The sequence below is a fragment of the Bombina bombina genome, chromosome 2 (genome assembly GCF_027579735.1).
Source record: "Bombina bombina isolate aBomBom1 chromosome 2, aBomBom1.pri, whole genome shotgun sequence".
In the NCBI taxonomy this organism is placed as follows: Eukaryota; Metazoa; Chordata; class Amphibia; order Anura; family Bombinatoridae; genus Bombina; species Bombina bombina.
In genome coordinates, this window is record NC_069500.1 from 1,128,005,089 (window position 1) to 1,128,027,718 (window position 22,630).

Below are 22,630 nucleotides of genomic sequence, written 5' to 3' on the forward strand. Positions count from 1 at the left end.
ACCCCTTAATGCTTGAGCACAAAAGTTAGCGCACCACTCATTATCTAGCCATTAATATTTATATTGCTTTCTTTTTCTGCAATTTACTTTTGTAAATTGAGCTTTTTCATGGAATATGAGATAAACAAAACAAAACAATTTGTATAAAGAGTACAAACTTATCTATATATGGTGAAAGCAAAGGCTTTTAAAATGATTTTCTTTTGTATACAGATATTATATAAATCAGCACTTAAAGGGCCGTTAAACACTGTAGAATTATGAAACAAACAAATGCATAGCAAATTAAAAAGACTTTGCAATAACACCTATTTTGTGAAGGAGATTTTTTTTCGAGTTAATGTCAGTTTCTTTTCCTGAACAATGTATCATGTGACAACTATCCACCAATCATGTGACACATGTGTGAACCTTTGCATATGCTCACTAGGAGATGATGCCTCAGAAAGTGTTCATATAAAAAGGCATTTGCAAATTTGATGATGAAATGGTATAGAACAAAGTTTTTAAAATGACATGCTCTATCTAAATAATTCAATTAAAATGTTCACTTTTATGTGTATTAACTTATTTTCACTGTGCACAATATGTACAAAGTAAATGCTTTTGAAATATTTATTTTGAATACACATATTTTACAAAGCAGTACTTAATTACATATATATACAGTGCACATATAAACTAATAAAATGTTGGTTAAGTGATGATCTCAATCTTGATAATCAGCTTGCTTATATTGGTCAGATCAAATAAATGAAACCCCCTTTTTGGTGGACTTCCCTGTTTTGTTGGTGCTTTTTCCCTTTAAATCTTTATCATATAAGTATTTTTTTTCCACTTTTAAACAATCCCCAGCATTAAAGGACCAACATAGGCCTCGCTTCCATTGAGTCGTTAAAAATGGAGCCGTAAGCTACCGAAGCGGACGACAGCTAAAAGTAATTTACGGCTCCATTTTAGTACCAGGTTTCCATTGAAAAGATTAGCGTGTTGCGCGCAGTCGCTCTTTTCGGCTGTACGTAAGTTTGCGTTGCCAACCGATGTCGGATTTGTCGAAAAGCGCGCCATAACAAGTGCATTGCCATGGTAACCCGACCTCTGTCTATAAGAATAACGGTTTGCGCCTGCGCTCTTTACCTGTGATCGCCTCTAGAGAGAAAGACACGGGAGCTAGTTGCGTTGGTAGGAGTTTTGGGTTTTTGAGAGTTGTTTGAGAGTTAGTGGAGAGTTTGATATTTGATTTTCATATATTCTTATTGTAGGCCTCATATAATATTAGGAACACACACACACATCCATACATTAGTTAATTAACACACATTAGTTTATACACACAAATACACACACACATACACACTTTTATTTGATACAAACACATTCACATTTTTTTTTTCATTAACCCCCATATCCCCATCTTCCTTTATTACTCCTTTCATTAATCCCCTTATTCCACTTCCCATCCCCCCTTTGACTACCCTTCCCTTCCTCACTATATAACTTGTTTTTTTATATATATATTTTTCCCATCCTATTTTTTTTTTTTAGATCCCATATTTTTTGGTTCATTTGACTATATAGCTCACCCCTTTCTTCATTTGCATCCCTTATTATTTTTCTATAATTTTGTTCTAATCCTCCTTAGTTTTTCCTTTTTCATTTACATCCCTTTGTTTATTTTCACCCCCACAATTTTTTTTTTTTGAGGGATATAGAATAGAGATAGTTAGGGTCTAGATAGGTTAGGTAGTTAGTTTTGGGGCTATTTAATTTAGGGTTTAGTTAGGTGAATTAGTGTAGTTAGGTAAGCTAGGGACTTTAGTGTTAGGTTAGAGTTAGGGAGGAAGGAGAAAGGGATGGATAGGCCTAGTGGAGTTGGGAAGGGGGTGGCTAGGGGGAGGGCAGTGGTGAGGGTGGATAGAGGGAGGGGGAGGGGGGAAGTAGGGAGTAGTATGGGCAGGAATAGGGGCCGAGGTTTGGGTGGAGGATTTGTCCTTCCTCAAACCCTGGCAGAGGAGGGAAGGAGAGAGGGTGGAAGAGGAATGGAGGTGGGAGGAGTGAGGAGGAGTCAGCCTCAGCTAGGCACAAAAAGAAAAGGGAAAGTGGGGCAGACTGTGGCAACTGGGGGTGGGGCTGGTGGTAGCCTGTCACAGCCTGCAGGGACAGAGGAGGTAGAGAGGGCTGGTCCCCAGTCACAGGAGGGAGAGTCTGTGTCTGCTGGCCCTTCAGGTGTGAAGGGCAGGCTTAGAGAGGAGAGGTACTCTGAGGAGGAGAAGGAGGCTCTTGTTGAGGCATACTTGGAGAGGGCAGCTCAGCTGGAGAACCCTAACCTGAGGCCGGCTGTCCGGAATAAGCTGTGGGAGGAGATTCGAGTGGCAGTCAGCTGCTTAGGACGTAATCGTTCTACTGCCAGCATTAAACACCGCTATCATGACTGCAGGAGGGAAACCAAAGCTAAGCTGGCACAGCAGGCCAAATATGCACGTGGGACCGGTGGTGGTCCTAGCAAGAGAATACACCTAAGGTCATGGGAGGAGATGCTGTCCAATGTCATCTCGGATGAATCTGTTCATGGATGTAAGGGGACAATGGACACCTCTGTGCCACCTGAAGAGGTGTATGAAGGTGAATATTCAATATTAAATATAACCATATATGTGATGTATATATGTTGTATATCATAAATACCCATCTGTGTTTAGCTATGAATCTAAATATACATAGTTGTATTTAATATGTTCAGCAAGCACTCTGTATTGTATATCTGCTCCGACAAGCAAGAATATTGATAATATAATATCCAAGAATATTAAGCATTTCATATAAATCATGTGTCATTGTCCTTAAAGGGACACTGTACCCATATTTATTATTTTGTGAATCAGATGCAGCATGCAATTTTAATCAACTTTCTAATTTACTACTATAATCAATTTCTCTTCGTTCTCTTGCTATCTTTATATGAAAAAGAAGGCATCTAAGCTTTTTTCTAAGTTCGGAACTCTGGACAGCAGTTTTTGATTGGTGGATGCATTTATCCACCAATCAGCAAGGACAACCTAGGTTGTTCACCAAAAATGGGCCACCATCTAAACTTACATTATTGAATTTCAAATAAAGATACCAAGAGAATAAAGAACATTTGAAAATAGGAGTAAATCCGAAAGTTGATTAAAATTGCATGCTCTATCTGAAGCACAAAAGAAAATATTTGGGTACAGTGTCCCTTTAACAATGTTCTTTTAAGACACAGTCTATAAAGATTCCTCAGTTATGATCATATATGCTTGGATTTTATCCCAAACACACTATATGTGTGTGTGTGTGTGTGTATGTGTGTGTGTGTGTGTATGTGTGTGTGTGTGTGTGTGTGTGTATGTGTGTGTGTGTGTGTGTGTGTGTGTGTGTGTATGTGTGTGTGTGTGTGTGTGTGTGTGTGTGTATGTGTGTGTGTACATATATACACATAAATATGGAATATAATAGTCTGTATTGTTATGCTACAAAGTAATATATTCTATTAGATAGATAATGTAAACATACCGTATATTTATTTGTAGGTTCCGAACAGGAGGAGTATGAAGCTGCACCAACACCACAGCAGGATGTTCCTACATTAACTGAGGAGGATGAGGATATCTATGGTGACACTACCTCCTATATCAGCCTCTTAGAAGATGATATGCAGCAGCCTAGGGCATATGAGGTGGAGGATGTATCATGCCCTTCTCCATCTACTTCGGAGACAACATTTCATGTTTTGGGTTCTGAACCCCAGCAGACTCATCCTCCTCAACAATGGCAGTTCATGCATACTTCGCAGCAACAAATGGCACAGCCCCCACAGCTGCACCCACCGCAGCAGATGATGCACCCCCCACAACATCCTCCTCAGCAGCAGATGATGCACCCCCCACAACATCCTCCTCAGCAGCAGATGATGCACCCACCACAACATCCTTCTCAGCAACAGATGATGCACCCACCACGACATCATTATCCTCAGCAGCAGATGATGCACCCACCACAGCAGCATACAGATCTGCATCATCTGTACTATATGCCTCCCACTCCTATGGCACAACAGGAATCCACACCACCACCCACTGCACCCACCAATGTATTGCCAACAGTGCCATCACAGACAACCTCACAGTCACCAATACGGAGAGACAGCCCTGGAACCAGCCAATTATTAGTTCCTGAGACACCAAATGTACAACAGGGTCCGGCACAGTCCCAGCAGGATGATCTACTGAGGCTCATATATAGAGAGCTTAGGCTGTCCAGGCTCCAGCAGCAGCAGGATTTGAGAAGGATACAGAGCCAAATGGACATCCATAATGCCTCACTCGTCCGCCTGGCAGAGGCAGTGGAGAGGCTCGCGGATAGGCCCCAAACTCCATCCTCCCTTGCATCCTCTGTCATCTCCCTGCAGGACCCTGAATCCCGGTTATTAGCCTCACATTCAGCTGGTGGGCGTCGCACAAGACGCCACACTGCCCCCCTAAGTACCTCTCCTCCAAAGTCAAAATCCCGCCGCAAGAATTAATTAATTAATATTCTTTTTTTTCCACCCAAGATATATCATATCTAATTTTTGCACTAAAGCACTTGTTTAAGTGCGATTTTCATCTCATAAATATGCATCCATTTTTCTAATCCAAATTTGAACATATATCTTAATATTATTCTAATAGCTGTTTATCTGCTAAAAATGAACAGCTTTATTCATTTTTATTTCACATGATGTCAATTAATATGCAGGTGTACATTGTTGATAAATTAATGTGTCCTTTTATTGAGGATATCATATTATGCCGTTTAAGAATACTTGGGGATACGTGTCTGAAATTTATACAGTATATGCTATCTAACATTAGTCAACGTGACATGTGTAAATGTTATGATTTATATTCCACAAGCATATGTTGTTTGCTCCTTCAGATGAAGCTAATAAGGGTTATACAGTTATAGAAGAGTTGGAAAGTAAATACTCCTTCCTGTTGATATGGCCAAATACCTTGCATTCATTCTTATAGTCCTATGTGGAATGTAATATCTGAAATATATACCTATCATGACTAATACCTATCATGACTAATGCACTCCTTTTTGTCAAGATTATTATTCAATATTTAGAATAATTAGATAAATGTATCTTTATGATATTTAAGCACTGGTGTATACACAACATATATGTGATTGCCATGATATAGAGGTGATTAATACATTTTAATTGACATCATATGAACAGACACAGACTTTCCCTGGGACCAATGCACAATGCACTTTTAAATTGTTTCAATAACTCCATGTTAAAGACAATACTTCATATCTCTTGAAGTATGTAATATTAAGCACTTATGTATTTTGGTTAATAGTCTAAATATTGCAAATGTATTATCTGCTTTAGCAGACATGACATGACATATATTTTATAAATATTAGTACTATGACACATTATAACTTTAATGTGTCATCGTTTTGTATTGAATAAATATGATTTTCACATTGAAAATTACATTTGAATGAGGGTAAATCTGTAATAATAAAACTCATCTTCATGATAAAAAAATTATTTCCTTTGACTTATTTTTCTATATTATTTTCTATGAGGTAACCATGCCATTCAAGTGTGCAATCTCAGGGGATTGTATGTATTGATAATGTATCTTTATTTTAAGGATTATATTATATCTGGATTTGTCTCTTTGAAATGAGCATCTGATATATTTCTTAAAGGGATAGCCTATTCAAAATAAAACTCATGAATTAGAGCATGCATTATTTATATACTTAAATATGTAATCCTATAATCTATTTAACTTCATTATCATCGGTAATTTACTAAAACAGGAATGTTAGCTTAGGAATCTACCCATTTTGAATCTGCACATGGGGAGCGCTTGATGATTGTTGTCTAAATGTAGGCAACAATCAGCAAGTGCACCACAGGTGATGAACATTAAATGGAATGGCTCCTAAACTTAAATACATGATTGAAATAAGAAACATAAAAGAATTAAATTGATTATGAGTACATATGTAAGTTGATTGGAATTGAATGATTTATCTGGTTCATTAATGTTTTATTGTGAACACACTCTTCCTTTTTTTTTTTAAAGTGATATAAATTCCATTATTTTGCTAAAACATATATATTTAAAAGCAAATCTAATATATTTATATTCTTTATATTTCTTAATATTCTTAGTATCCTTTGATTATAGTTTTATTTAGGTAAGATCAGGAGCAGCATAGAACCTATGTTGGAGCTGTTTATTGTTGCCAACATACAGTATATATCCTGTCTGTCATTGGTTCACCCATGTACTCATTTTTATTAACCAGGAGTGCATAGCTGCTCTTTAAATAATTATACCAAGAGAACAAAGTAATATTTGGAATATAATTAAAATGATATTTTAGATAATTATGTTATACATAAATCATAAGATGAATGCATTGATTAGTACATAGCTGGAAATAAAGAAACATTCACCATGACTATATTTGAGTAAAGTATACATTTATTTAGGGAAAATGTGGTAAATATAGGGATGAGGAGAGAGGGAGGGGAGTGGTATTCCATTTCTGAGAATCTTCAATCTGTAAAACATTAAAAGAAACAAATGTGTATTATTAAAAAACATAATCATAAATAACTAAAAGGTCTCATTACAATACTATAAAAATACCTGAAAAGAATTCTTGAATAGTTGCAGATCTCTCCAAATGGGCATTGAGGGGTTGGGGATGATTAATTACATCAGGCTCAAAGATTTCACCTGGGGGCTGTGGTGTTGGAAGTAAGTCGTTCAACATCCCATGCTCCTGTGCCATGTTGTGTAGACAGCAACATGCCACTATGATTTTAATAGCTTTTTCCGGACTGAATTGGAGATCCCCCCCTGATCTGTCCAGGCAGCGAAAGCGCATTTTTAGAACACCAAACAGTCGTTCTATTATAGCACGTGTTCGGATATGTGCTTCATTATATCTGTATTAAAAGAACAAGAAATATGATTATAATATATAATGTGAAGACAAATCAAATACTAATGAGCTAACTACATTCCTGGTTTGATCTTATAAATCTTTAAACCATTTTATATATATATAAATATATTTATATTCAAGCAGAGAGATTTATAAATGCTTCACTGATAATAGATGATTTGTATTTTGACTGTCCCTTTAAAGGCACTCAGTACAACATTGTTATGTCTGTGATAGTGATATATACACACACACACGAGATAATCAAGCAACAAATGTATGTGCACAAACACAGATATATAGCTTAATAAAGGGGCAGGAGCCCCGAAACGTTGCTCAATAAAGGTGCTGTTGCTCCACATAGAGTGCTACCTGTGTGTTCTATTTCATTACATTTACTGGGACTTTGGAAAAGGAGGTCCTCCAGGTTTGCACCTACATTCACCCAAGTGTGATTTAAAGGGACATTCCTATGAAGTGTGTACTGGTCCTACTTTTCTACAGATTATAGTGAGCATTTTGCAAGGCACAATCAATATTTCTGACACACATGAGCAGAAAATAAATATATATTTTACCTTAATTCAGCAGGCCCAACAACCTGGTTCTCTTTCAATGGTGTCCAAATCCATTTTTTAAGAGGATATGCAGAATCTGCTAAAATATGAATGCATAGATATACAGTATATATATATATATATATATATATAGATATAGATAGATAGATAAACACACATCTTTCCATAAAGCAATGTATGACATAAAATAATGTTATGCATATGTCTTACTATGACATAGTTAATATATATCTTTTAAATGATTAACAATTTATTTATTTAATCAATTTCACCCCCTTAGACACATACATAAAGGATTATAAAGCAATGAAACAATAAAATGTCAAAATATTGAACACATGAAGGCATCATAATATATACATAAACACTTACCGAGGAGATGTCCTTCAGGCATTTGATTTGTCTCAAACAATCTCCACACACCAGAATTCCTGAGGATGTAGGCATCATGGCTACTTCCTGGGAACCCTGCCACGACATTTAATATGCGCATGTTTGCATCACATATAATCTGCACATTTAAGGAGTGGAAGTGTTTCCTATTTCTAAATATTATCTCCCTGCGCACAGGGGGTCTTAGGGCAATATGAGTGCAGTCAATGGCCCCAAGGACATTGGGTATGCCACCTAAAAGAAAAAAGTCCCTCTTAACATCACGCCAACCTCTGGGTGATGTGGGGAAAAAAATAAATTTTCTGCAATTATCATAAAGTCCATCAATAACTTTTGAAAGATGCTTAGAAAGAGTGGACTTATGCACCCCAGTTACAATGCCCCCTGTCACCTGAAAGGATCCAGAAGCCAAAAAATGAAGTGCCCCTAGTAGTTTGGTCATTCCAGGGACAGCCCTGCTTGAATAGCCCTGGCTTTCCAGCCTATCTTGCAACAGGGCATATAACTGATATATTTTCTCCCTGTTGAGCCTGAAACTTTCAAACACCTGCTGCTCATTCAGGGTTTCTAAATCCAGCCTCACTCTGGGGATGTCAGGCCTACGCTGTCTAACTTCAGCATTGTCAGCTTCTCTCTCACCCTGCATTTTGAAATATCTGTTCTGAGGTTAGGCTAGGTGTGGTCTTTTTTTTATAGCTGTGTGTTGCTTGTTAACATATGTGAAACTGGTGATTGCAATGAATAACATGGGGGGGAGGGCTTATCTTCATCTCATCTAATCCTTAATTTAATGAACAGTTTGAAAGTATATACTTACTCATGACTTTTATTTTTGATATGAACTATAATTTCAACATATATGTAGTTACATATCGGAAATTCAAAGACACTGAATGTAATTATTATATTTTTCAATTTAAATATATCAGCCTTTATCATAACAGTTAAAAGTAATTATTAAAATTATATGATTTATATAGGTCAAATATATATATACAATTATCATACATATATACATGTAGGAGAAGATTATTATTAGATAAAATTATATTTCTATATGTATTGAGATTATATATAGCATCCCTGGGCAAAGGTTTCATTTTGAATTGGTAGATATTTTATTTATTTATAAAATATTTTACCAGGAAGGATACATTGAGATTTCTCTCTTTTTCAAGTACGTCCTGGGTACACAAAACATTGCATTGACACAATAGGTACAATAAAATAAAAAACAATAATAATACACGATATATGCACAAAAATTTAACATAGAACCGGTAGGAAATATATAATCAACAATGACAGGTGCATTCTGTTTTGAGATATGTAGAGAGGGATCTCTTAAAGGATATTAGGCATGGGGAAGGTTTAAAAGTGTGCGGGAGGTCGTTCCATAATTTTGGTGCTTGCATATATTTTTATATGCACATACATATTGAAATTTCTATGACAACATGGGTGCAAATATTCCTATACATAGGACCAATAAATGTAGCATATATAATGTTATTTGTACATTGAAACACTCATAATTTTTTTGTGATTTGCAATTTCAATGAGAAACAGGCCTCAAAAAGCTCTTTTTTCCTCCTTTACACCTAGTTGAGCTGGGGGTAATATGTCTCAATGTATCGACAGCCTCCGACAGTGTATTAACGGTTAGCGCTTTCAATGGAAACCTGGTATAATTTATCGATTAACGGCTTCTATTACTTTCTATGGGACGCGAAAATCTTTTCGGCAGCCGAAGTCCGGAAGCCGATATTAAGGTATAACGCGCCATTGGAAACAGTCGTTAAACGCTATTGCTTTCGACAGCATATTTAACGGTTTGCGAGTGCACGCAAACTGAATTACGACTCAATGGAAGCGAGGCCATATATTGCTATTTACCCCCTATGGCAATGTCTGGTGACTTTAAATCATCTATAGGCAGGCCACTAGGGCATTGCCTTGGAAAGTAATTTGTTATAGCAGAAGTGAATGGACAGAGAAGCTTAATACTATATACTGTAAAGAATTTATGTAGGTATTAAAGTACCATGAGGGTCTAAGAATTTACTGGCCAAATATAGCTCCAGCTGTCTATTTGATGATTTAGATACTTTTTTTATTTGAAAGCTTAGATAAAAAATATTATACTAAATCATGAACATACCTTTTGCAACTATTACCCTAGCATTTGAACAATGAAAGAAGATAAATGCCTGCAAATATAATTTTTGAGTTACAGACTCTTCTGTTCTGTTAAAAGGAAATTACATTTTTTCCTCTCAAATAGAGCATGTTATTTTAAATAACTTCCAAATTTACATCTATTATCTAATTTGTTTTGTTTTCTTGGTATCCTTTGTTGAAAAGGATACCTAGGTAGGCTCAGGAGCTGCTGATTGGTGGGTGCACATATATATGCCTCATGTTATTGACTCCCAGTAGTGCATAGCTGCTCCATTAACAAAGAATACAAAGAGAATGAAGCAAATTAAATAATCAAAGTCATTTGGAATGTTGTATAAAATTGTATTCTCTATCTGAATCATGAAAGAAAAAATTTGTGTTTCATGTCTTTTTAAAGTATTATAATTAATGATGATTGTAATTACTATTGGCAGTAGTATTAGTCGTATTCTTTACTTATAAATCACAATTTTAAAACCAAAGCTGTATGTGAGGAGTGAGGACCATAGTGAATACAAAAAAAACAGAACACAAAAGAGCACTTTGAGGCATAGCGGCATATTTATTATTGTGCAAGCGGACATGATCCAATATAGCGGATCATGTGCGCTGCACATCGATAAATGCCGACAGCATACACTCTCTGCATTTATCATTGCACCAGCAGTTCTTGTGAACTGCTGGTACAATGCCGCCCCCTGCAGATTTGCAGCCAATCAGGGGGTGTCAATCAACCCGATCGTATTTGATCGGGTGGATTTCTAGCGATTTCTGTCTGTGGTCTCAGAGCAGGCGGACAGGTTATGGAGCAGCTGTCTTTAGAAGGCTCGCCGGAAACATGGGCATCAAGCTCCGTACGGAGCTTGATAAATATGCCCCATAAAGTGTTTAGTAGGATTTGTAGAGTGTAAATATGAGTTAAAAACTGGCCAGGGGTCTCAAGCACAACTTACATGGGGGCTATTGACCATATAATCTTCTCCTATGGGGGCCACATGAACAATAAACAACAAATTTCCAAAAGAATAATGCTTATTTCTTCAAAAAATAAACTAAACAATATATTTTAATCTTTATATAATACAACAGTCATTTAAAGCAAATACTCAGTTCTTGCTGCTAGACACTTGGCAGTGTTTCTGCTGATTCAGGGGAGCCATATTTGCTTTGAGGGAGTTGGCAGTGGATACCCTGACACAGTACTGGAGATGGGCATCTGTCAGTCTACATAATTTTTTTATTTCATAAAGTTCTCTGCTGCTCCCTGGATCCCAGCTCACAGTGTTACACATGGCCAGCTTCCAGACTCCTAATGACTTAAAGGGACAGTCTACTCCAGATTTTTTTATAGTTTTTAAAAGACAGATAATCCCTTCATAACCCATTTCCCAGTTTTGCATAACTAACATGGTTATATTATTACACTTTTTACCTATTTGATCACCTTGTAGCCTCTGCAGACTGTCCCCTTATCTCAGTTCTTTTGACAAACTTGCATTTCAGCCAATCAGTGCTGACTCATAAATAACTCCATTCGAGTGAACACAATGCTATCTATATAACACACATGAACTAGCACTGTCAAGGTGTGAAAACCTTTCAAACTGCACTGAGATAAAAGGGTGGCCTTCAAGGACTTAGAAATTAGCATACAAGCCTACCTAGGCTTAGCGTTCAACAGAGAATACCAAGAGAAAAAAGCTAATTTGATGATAAAAGTAAATCGGAAAGTTGTTTATAATTGCATGCCCTATCTGAGTCATGAACATTTCATTTTAACTCGACTGTCCCTTTAAGACTGTCTTTATTATTATTAGCTGCTTCACACAATGCTTTCTGGGAGATGCAGTTTTCTCCCTTCTGATTAGATTGCGGGCATTATAAGGGTAGGGAATAGGCCAGATCTAATTTAATTTAAACAGATAACTGGCCTAATTACACAGATTAAAAGGTAGCAATTAGCCTGCAGATCACCAGTTTTAGACACCTAGCTTGGATAGTATGCAAGTTAATAGGTGATGGGCAATAGTGCAATTGGATCTTCATAACCAATAGAGTGCACATAGCCATAGCAAAACATTGTTAACTTAGAGGCCATCAAAACACTAGCATAGACAACAGTGATATTAAAAAAAATGACATTTACAAAGAAAAAACTAAAATTAAAAGCTAATCAACAAAATACTCATGAAATAAGTAGTGATGGGCGAATGTGTTTTTATTCAAATTAGAATGTTAGAACGAATGTTATTGTAGAAATTCGATTTACATAATAGAATATTGCTAAGAACGAATATTTTCGAATGTTATTTACAGTTTTCGAATGTCACATTCGAATTCGAATGTCACTTTCAAATTCGACTATTACATTTATAAAACACAATTGTAGACTAGAAACACTATTTCGAATTTGAATGTCACATTTGAATCAAATATCACATTCGAATTTGAATATTACATTTATAAAACACAGTATTAGACTAGAAATACTATTTCAAATTTGAATGTGACATTCAAATTCGAATATTACATTTCAAAATGAAATGAATATTCTATTATTCGAACAAATATTTTCGAATTTTATTGAAAAATTTGAAAACGAAAATTTGAAAATAGAATGTTAGAATGTTATATAAACATTCGAAATTCGATTAGAACGAACAAATGTATCAAAATTCGTTTTAAATTTTGAATTTTTAAAACATTCGCCCATCCCTAGAAATAAGGTGGATCATTCAGTGGGTATAAATAACATGGATTCTCAGAAAGGGCGTAATGATATAAACCTCTCCACTCAGACAAGATGATAGAAAATGATCCTCCAGCACTGTGAGATTCCTAGTGAGTTTCTAAATAGGCAGATTTTGTAAAGCAGAGACAAGCTCAGTGCAATATAGCACTACATGACATAAACGTTCTGCTGAATTTACACTTAGGGGCCGATTTATCACGGCCCGAATACACCTGTTTCTTAAGACCGCTGCTCCTTAACTTGTCCGCTACCTCTGAGGCTGCTTACAGCAATCAACCCGATAGCATACGTGGCCGTGGCTAGTGGACCCGATTGGCCGTGGCTAGTGAAATGCTTGAGCAATGATAAATGCAGACAGTGTATGCTGTCGGCATTTATCAATGTGAGGTGGACATGATCGCTACAGCGGATCATGTCCGCTGCACTTTGATAAATCGTCCCCTTAGTGCTTTGTATTTTATATTACTTTATACTTCAGATTGAGTTTTATTAGTTTTAAAAATTTCCACTTTCTATTTGAACCCCTTACGCCCAAACAATGTAGATATACATCAGGCAGTACACAGCCTATTGTACCGCATAACATAGATCTATGTCGCAGTTTTAGGAAGCTCCAGCAGTCTTAGTTGTCAAGTGACAGCTGAGAGATGCAGTTTCTGAGCTGCAGGCATTTGTCTTTATATGGTAACAGAGAGTGATCAGTGCTTTGTTACCATATGAAGGCAGATTGCCAGATCGAAATAGGCAGTGACATGGTAAAGGGAGGGGGAGGATGAAGGAGGGGACCTACACTGCAGTAAAAAAAATTGAAGGGAGAGGGAGGGATAAGAAGCTGCACTACAGAAAAAGTATGGGATGGGATCGGGGTGGGGTCCATTAAATAATGATCGCGGGGAGGGGGACCACTACACTTCAGAAAAAAATTTAAATTAATTAAAAATATAATAAAATAAACTATAATTTGGGTACTGGAATTTGGCCACCATTAATAGGAGGGGGAGGGTAAGATAGCTTATTGGGAGGAATCAGGAAGGTGGGAGGGTTGAGGAGGGATCACTACACTGCAGAAAATAATGAGTGTGGGTGGGGATTGGGGTAGAGAGCTGTTAGCGAGGTATTAGGAAGGTGGAAGGTGTCAGATAGGAGGGTAATACCTACATTACTATTCTATTTCCCTTAACAACTAACTAATTAAACCCTACACTGCAGGGAATTCCAGAAGTGTGATTTAAATATTGGCCTCCTAAAATTACCAAAAATCAATGGCAAAGCCATGTCTGCTATTTCCGACCAAGGGGGATCCCAGAAAAGCATTTATATTCATTTATGTTTTTATTGCACAAGCGGTATGTAAATAATTTCAGTGAGAAAGTTTGTGAAAAAGTTAACATTTTTTTTTACATGATCACATTTCGTGGCAAAATGGTGGCATGGAATATACCAAAAACTAGATCAATACCTTAGATTGTCTACTTAAAAAAATAAAAATAATAATAAAAAAATATATATATATATTTATTTTTATATATATATATATATATATATATATATATATATATATATATATATATATATATATATATATATATATATATATATATATATATATATATATATATATATAAACAACATGGCTCTATTTCTGTTTAAATGGAGTAACAGCAGAAATGCTAAAAATTCTCCAGTATTTTGGGCACGTTTTTATCTGAAATTCCCAGTAGTGAAGATTGCATATAGATTCTGGATACAGCAGTGTATTTAGGATTGTGATTGTGATTTCACAGTTTCTGTGTAACTTTAACAAGGTAGACTCATAATGTGTATATTTATGGGAATCTTTTACAAATCCCATTGGACTTTGTATTTGTTCTATTTTAAAATAATACTGAAAAAAATGAGAGCTTCCTAACTTTCTATTGGCATGAAGCTTGGAGAGAAATTATAGTGCAAAATTCACAGGGACTAAACTCACTGAATTCTATAAGGAAAAGGACGGAACTTGAAAATGCAATAGAATGAGAGATGCCTTCCATAGAAAGTAATAAGGCTCTCTGGGATACATTAAATGTTTTCACTACAATTTAACTTTCCTTTGTCCCTAGTTTTGTCCCTTACTTTTCTGTCAGTTAAATAAGTGTATTGTGAATTTTGAACAAACTTCACCTGAATACAGCTAGAGAGCAAATTCAGTAAAACCAGCTTATGTAATATGCTTACAACATTTCACAAGAATTTTGAGAAAGCTTCAGACATACCTTGGAAATCCCACTCTTCAGCTCAGGGAACTTCCCTGTCACTCCCACTTTCTGAAGCAGTGTTTAATTTTACATTAGAACAAATCTAAAACAAGGGAAACGGCCCATTGAGGAATACATAACCAAGTTTAAATTGTATGCCTCTGACTCCTCATGGAGTTCTGTATCCATGCACAATCAATTTAGTTTAGGATTGGCAGACAGCTTAAAGGATGAACTAGCTAGGATTGAGCTGCCAAAAACCCTAGAGGCGTTAACGAGAGTCTCAACTCAAATTGATAGGAGATTGCACAAGAGGAGGGAAGAGTGTGGTCACACAGCCAGCCAGAATAAGGCTCAGCCATCTAGTTATTCCATGCATTCCCCAACAACTACTGAACAGACAGTACCCATGGAGATAGGTATCTTAAGTGGATCACTGACACCTGACGAGAGGTCCAGAAAAAGGAACAAGGATCTTTGCATGTATTGTGCCAACCCTACACACTCTGTTATTGAATGTCCCATATTGCAGAGGAACAAGAAGAGTGAGTCTATTTATATTCAATCTTCTCAATCTGACAATAACACCAGATCTTACTTTAGACTATCTCTCTTTTTGCAGTGGGACCATAAAAGACTGAAAACCGACGCCATAATCGATTCTGGGGCCTTCGGGAACTTCATAGATTCCAAAACTGTAGAGAATAATAAAATTCCAATTGTGTTAAAGAATACCCCTGTCTCTATTCGAGTTATTGATGGGTCCACTATTAGTAATGGGCCAATCACACACCATACTATACCATTACTTGTCGTATCAGACAAAGGCCACACTGAGTTTCTTACTTTTGACGTTTTACCATCTCCACATTTTTTTCTTGTTTTAGGCATTAATTGGTTACAACTACACGACCCAACCATTAAATGGTCAACATCTCAGGTATGCTTTAAATCTTATTTTTGTAAAAATACTTGTTTCCCACAACAATTGCTACTACATTCATTTCCTAACGAGGAATTCTTACCTATGCCATATAAGGATTTTTCAGACGTTTTAATCAAAACTGAGGCTGAAAGTCTACCACCCCACCGCACCTACGATTGTCCCATTGAACTAGTTCCTGGTGCTACAATACCAGTCGGCCACCTATACCCGTTAAGTCAACCAGAACTTGACCACTTAAAAACTTATTTAAGGACAACCTACGTAAAGGATTCATCAGAACTTCCACTTCTTCCGCTGGGGCTGGAATGTTCTTTGTCACGAAAGAAGACTCGACCCTGCGTCCAATAATTGACTACTGGGAGCTTAATAAGTGAACCGTTAAGAACAGATACCCACTTCCATTAATTCCAGAAATGATTGAAAGATTATCTGAAGCAACTTTTTTCACTAAACTGGACCTCAAGGGTGCATACAACCTCATCCGCATAAGGGAGGGCGACGAGTGGCTAACAGCCTTCAGAACCAGATATGGCTTATTCGAGTATCTAGTAATGCCATTTGGCTTGTGCAACGCCTCAGCCACTTTCCAGCATTTTATCAACAACATTTTCAGGGACTTGCTCGACGTTTGCATGGTTGTGTATCTTGACGATACACTAATCTACTCTAAAACCTTAGTAGAACACATCAAACATGTTCGCTGTGTGTTGTCAAGATTAAGAGAACACAAATTATATGCTAAACCTGAAAAGTGCTTATTCCACACCACTAACATTTCTTTTCTTGGTTATACCATATCACCTGCAGGGATTCAGATGCAAAACGAAAAGGTTGAAACAGTCAAAGATTCGCCTATACCAAAGAATAAAAAGGAACTTCAACGATTTTTAGGCTTCTCAAACTACTATCGTAAATTCATTAGAAATTTCTCAAGAATTGCCAAGCCTCTCACACAAATTACAAGCATTTCCAAACCCTTCATTTGGTCTCCTGAAGATAATAGCGCTTTTAACGTCTTAAAAACCTGTTTCATAATGACTCCTATATTGAAATATCCAGACCCCAACCTCCAATACATACTAGAAGTTGATTCATCTGATTTCGCAATAGGGGCTGTATTATCCCAAAGATTATCCTTATCTGAGCCATTACATCCAGTCTCTTACTTCTCTAAGATCATGAACCCAGCCGAAATGAATTACGCATATGGGGACAAGGATCTTCTAGCCATACGAAGATCTTTGGAATTTTGGAGACACCTTTTAGAAGGTGCTAAACATCCTATCATCATATATACAGACCATAAAAATCTCTAATACCTACAAAACAACAAAACCTTGTCCTCAAGGTTCTAAAAATGGAAAAGCTGATGCCTTATCCCGTCAGGTACACAATCCAGCAGGATCATTTCTGCCAACGTCAATCATTCCTACCAAATGCTTTATTGGAATAACATCCAACTTACTCACAGACATAAAAAATTCCTCTCGTACAGCCAAACAGCTTCACCTCTCACAGTTAACCAAACATGCAGGAATATATTACCATAACAGTAGGATCTTCATACCATTTGACCTCAGAACTAAAATAATGGAGTACCACCATGATTCCCCCATGGCAGGACACCCTGGAGTAAAACGCACCTTGGATCTTCTCTCTAGGTCATACTGGTGGCCGGACATGAAAAGGACTGTTTAGCAATACGTGCAATCCTGTATTGTCTGTCAGACATCAAACAATGATATAAATTCTCCCTATGGACTCCCAATGCTGTTACCTATCTCAGACAAACCCTGGCAACAACTTGGCTTGGATTTCATTGTGGACTTACCCACCTCCAAAAATTAAAATACCATCTTTGTCGTCATAGACACTTTTACTAAAATGGCACATTTCATACCTTTCCATAAATTACCAACCTCTTCAGAGACTGCTAATTTGTTCCTCAACAACATCGTTAGACTGCATGGTGTACCTCCTATTATCATCTCTGATAGAGGCACACAATTTACCTCCCACTTTTGGAAGAAGCTATGTTAGTCTCTTCAAATTAATCATCGTTTCAGTACATCCTTTCACCCCCAAACTAACGGACAAACCGAAAGATTGAACCAATGGTTGGATGAATATCGCCGATGTTTTTGCTCCTATCAGCAAGAGAATTGGGTTAAATTTTTACCTATGGCAGAATATGCCTACAACAGTTTAACCAACTCTTCTACAAAGATTTTGTCGTTCTTTTCAAATTATGGATATTATCCCTCCTTTAAATTAATTTCCACTAACACATCTGTTTCACCTTTGGTTGATTAATTAAATAATTAATTATTGGATAATTTCAGATTTATCAAAGAAAATATCCAAATAGCTCAAGAATCTCAAAAACGTTATTTTGACCTTCGACAAAGAAATTCCCCCCAAATGTGGGTGATCTGGTGTGGCTTTCAACAATAAACTTGAAATTACAAGTCCCTAGCAAAAAAACTTGCTCGCCACTTAGTTCATTGGAAGAATTACTCCTCTGAAGACGTTGGGAGCCTGCTGCTAATATCAACGCTCCGAAACTTATTTCTTTATTTCATAGGCGGAATCCGGATCGTCCTAGACCTCAAGCTGTGGATCAGCTTGTTTGAGGAGGGGGTTATGTCAGGATCTCTTTTGCCTTGGACTCTGCACCTTTAAACTTTCTCCTCTGTGCTTAGCCCTGCCTACTCCTCCTTTAAATTTGCTATGCACACTAAAGCTAATGCTTAGTATTTTGTAGCTATGCTCGGAAGCAGCAGTCCTTTCTCCTAAGCTTCAACCTTGGATTACAAATGTATTTTTTCCTAAGAGAACAATCTTACAATATTTATTCTCCTTTCAGATTACCTCCATGGAATTGCTACATTGTATCCCTCTTTGTTACAAACAAACAACTTGTGGATGTTTAGCATCTCTGGACACTGTCTCTGCAGCACTTCTGCCTACAAGATTTCTTCTTGTCAATCTGCCACGACCTTCTCGCTTCACAGGCATAAGGTACATTCAGTAAGGATTTACTTTGATGAACTGTTTAAATTCTAACTCTAATATCTGCAAATATAGACTGTCTTTCTTCCACGGTCTAATGCTAACAGCTTACCGTGACGTCACACGCTGTCTGTGTAAACGGATCACATCGAGTAAAGGAAAAACTCCTCCCTCTTGCACTTTAACATCGGCATAACGGCTACAAGTCACAGCAGATCTCTTCCTCTCCACTATCAGTTGAAAACGAACTTTCACTGTCAGTAAGTCTTAACGAAGGTATATTACATCAAGTACTAAACACTGACAACCTTGTTCCTCATTTTCTAGGGGAATTATTATTCATGAGTATTGAACTAAAACAGTGTGGAATCATGTAAGCCTTATAACAGAGTGGTTAATATAAACTTCCTCTGTGTCATATACAGGGAGTGCAGAATTATTAGGCAAATGAGTATTTTGACCACATCATCCTCTTTATGCATGTTGTCTTACTCCAAGCTGTATAGGCTCGAAAGCCTACTACCAATTAAGCATATTAGGTGATGTGCATCTCTGTAATGAGAAGGGGTGTGGTCTAATGACATCAACACCCTATATCAGGTGTGCATAATTATTAGGCAACTTCCTTTCCTTTGGCAAAATGGGTCAAAAGAAGGACTTGACAGGCTCAGAAAAGTCAAAAATAGTGAGATATCTTGCAGAGGGATGCAGCACTCTTAAAATTGCAAAGCTTCCACTTGCCACCAGTTTGGCCATATTTCAGAGCTGCAACATCACTGGAGTGCCCAAAAGCACAAGGTGTGCAATACTCAGAGATATGGCCAAGGTAAGAAAGGCTGAAAGACGACCACCACTGAACAAGACACACAAGCTGAAACGTCAAGACTGGTTTTTCTAAGGTTTTATGGACTGATGAAATGAGAGTGAGTCTTGATGGGCCAGATGGATGGGCCCGTGGCTGGATTGTAAAGGGCAGAGAGCTCCAGTCTGACTCAGACGCCAGCAAGGTGGAGGTGGAGTACTGGTTTGGGCTGGTATCATCAAAGATGAGCTTGTGGGGCCTTTTCGGGTTGAGGATGGAGTCAAGCTCAACTCCCAGTCCTACTGCCAGTTTCTGGAAGACACCTTCTTCAAGCAGTGGTACAGGAAGAAGTCTGCATCCTTCAAGAAAAACATGATTTTCATGCAGGACAATGCTCCATCACACGCGTCCAAGTACTCCACAGCGTGGCTGGCAAGAAAGGGTATAAAAGAAGAAAATCTAATGACATGGCCTCCTTGTTCACCTGATCTGAACCCCATTGAGAACCTGTGGTCCATCATCAAATGTGAGATTTACAAGGAGGGAAAACAGTACACCTCTCTGAACAGTGTCTGGGAGGCTGTGGTTGCTGCTGCACGCAATGTTGATGGTGAACAGATCAAAACACTGACAGAATCCATGGATGGCAGGCTTTTGAGTGTCCTTGCAAAGAAAGGTGGCTATATTGGTCACTGATTTGTTTTTGTTTTGTTTTTGAATGTCAGAAATGTATATTTGTGAATGGTGAGATGTTATATTGGTTTCACTGGTAAAAATAAATAATTGAAATGGGTATATATTTGTTTTTTGTTAAGTTGCCTAATAATTATGCACAGTAATAGTCACCTGCACACACAGATATCCCCCTAAAATAGCTATAACTAAAAACAAACTAAAAACTACTTCCAAAACTATTCAGCTTTGATATTAATGAGTTTTTTGGGTTCATTGAGAACATGGTTGTTGTTCAATAATAAAATTAATCCTAAAAAATACAACTTGCCTAATAATTCTGCACTCCCTGTATATCATTTCGCTACCTGAATTGATAACACTTTACCTCTCATAGTGTCTATCATTCAAGAAGGTGATACAAATAAACTATTTCAACTAAATCTGCAATTGAGATCCACAAGGTTGTATACATTGCATTACAGAGCCAGAACATCGGCTCCCCGCTGGGAAGCCGGCAGAGAATAGAGAGGCGGTGCGGCCTGCAATCCCGGCCGCAGCAAGCCAAAGAGACATCCGCCTGTGAGGTACAGCAGCCGAAGGTGAGACCGCAGGGAGGAGGGACCACTCACCGAATCCGGTATTCCAGCACCTAATCCGGCAGGTCAAATAATGGATATCTCCTGGGAACCGGGTTGCGGCCTTCCTCTAGAAAAGTTGCACCATATGGCCCGGGAGGTCACGTGATGCGAGCGCATCAGGCAGCTTGGTGCTAGCACAGGCCCTAAGTGATCCCTTTCTCAGCCAATAGGCATCCCTGCTGGGCATCCCACAGGCCCAGAACTATAGCATCACCGGCTGCAGCTGGCTGGAAAACGTACACTGTGCCCAGCAGAAACACTGAGATAAATACTGCATATGCACCTGGCCTACAAGCCACTCCTGATAGGTCCTAAGCTCACAGTTATCAAGGAGCCATATTGCTTTGTAGTCGGAAGCAGTGGAGGGGAGAGGGAAACTAGACAGCCTGCAGTTTAAACAGCAAAGCAAAATAAAGACAGCTAAGGTGATATACCTCATCTTACTGAATACAACACCCCCAAAGAACACCCATTTCAAGGGAGACATCACAAAGCACATCATGAGAGCTTAAGTCACAACACTGACCTCCCCAGGATGCCCCTCATAATCTCTACTTCAGTCCGACACGAGAAAACTCTTTTGCTCCAGGCAGATCCCTAGTTCTGCAAGAACCTGTAATCCTTAAAGTGACAGTGCCTGTCAGTGGAAGTCCTGCATGAGAAAATACTACGCGCCCTACAACAAGCAGTCGGATACTATGGCTGTTAAGCAGAGGCAGCATGACAAAAAACCCAAACATCAGACCGAAGTACATGGAGCTGGACCTGCAGAAGCTGCGGATATCTCCCTGCAAGATGCACACCTTATAGTCACCCAACTCTCTGCGTTATTTCTGCCAAAAATAGAGCAACTACAAACGGGGTGGACACTCTGACCTTTGACTTCAAAACCTTCTCCACAAAGCTAACCACGGCTGAACAGAGAATCACGCAGCAGAGAGAGTATTCGGCTAGCATCACTCTCCTACAGAGGCAAAACAATACACTTCAAGAACAGCTGGACAACCTGGAAAACAGGTCCAGGAGAAACAACATAAGAATTGTGGGCCTTCCAGAGTCAGTTCCCAACTCAGAGTTCATAGACTTTGCAGAAAATGTCCTGCCGGCACTGCTGAAGATGCCACAATCCTTGATCCCATGTACAGCAGAGAGAGCCCGCAGAATAGGTGTGTTGCAACAGAGGGACGGACCAACAGTGACACCTAGGCAGCTAATGGTCAAGTACTTAAACTTTAAGGACAAAGCAGCTATATTAAAAGCCTACCATCAGGCCCCAGAACTCATCTTCAATGGGAAAAATATCCTATTATTTCAGAACTGCTCAGCAGAGGTTGCAAATATTTTTCCTCTACTGCAAGGAGCTCCTGGAAAAAGGGGAATTTGTGGCTCTATTGTAGCCACCGCGACTGAAAATCCA

General features: G+C 38.0%; 2 protein-coding genes across 2 annotated transcripts in view; both read right to left on the reverse strand.

The window, feature by feature from the left end:
- The window catches only part of FSTL5 (follistatin like 5), a 1,363,343-nt gene that overhangs the window by 308,606 nt on the left and 1,032,107 nt on the right, over positions 1–22,630 (reverse strand). The window lies entirely within an intron of this gene.
- On the reverse strand, positions 6,513–8,440 carry LOC128650107 (putative nuclease HARBI1). The gene is made up of 4 exons (XM_053703798.1): positions 7,950–8,440; positions 7,578–7,656; positions 6,699–7,000; positions 6,513–6,609 (listed from the first exon to the last, which is right to left on the reverse strand). Exons 1-4 carry the CDS (start codon positions 8,410–8,412, stop codon positions 6,605–6,607), a joined length of 849 nt encoding a protein of 282 aa, XP_053559773.1. The 5' UTR covers positions 8,413–8,440; the 3' UTR covers positions 6,513–6,604.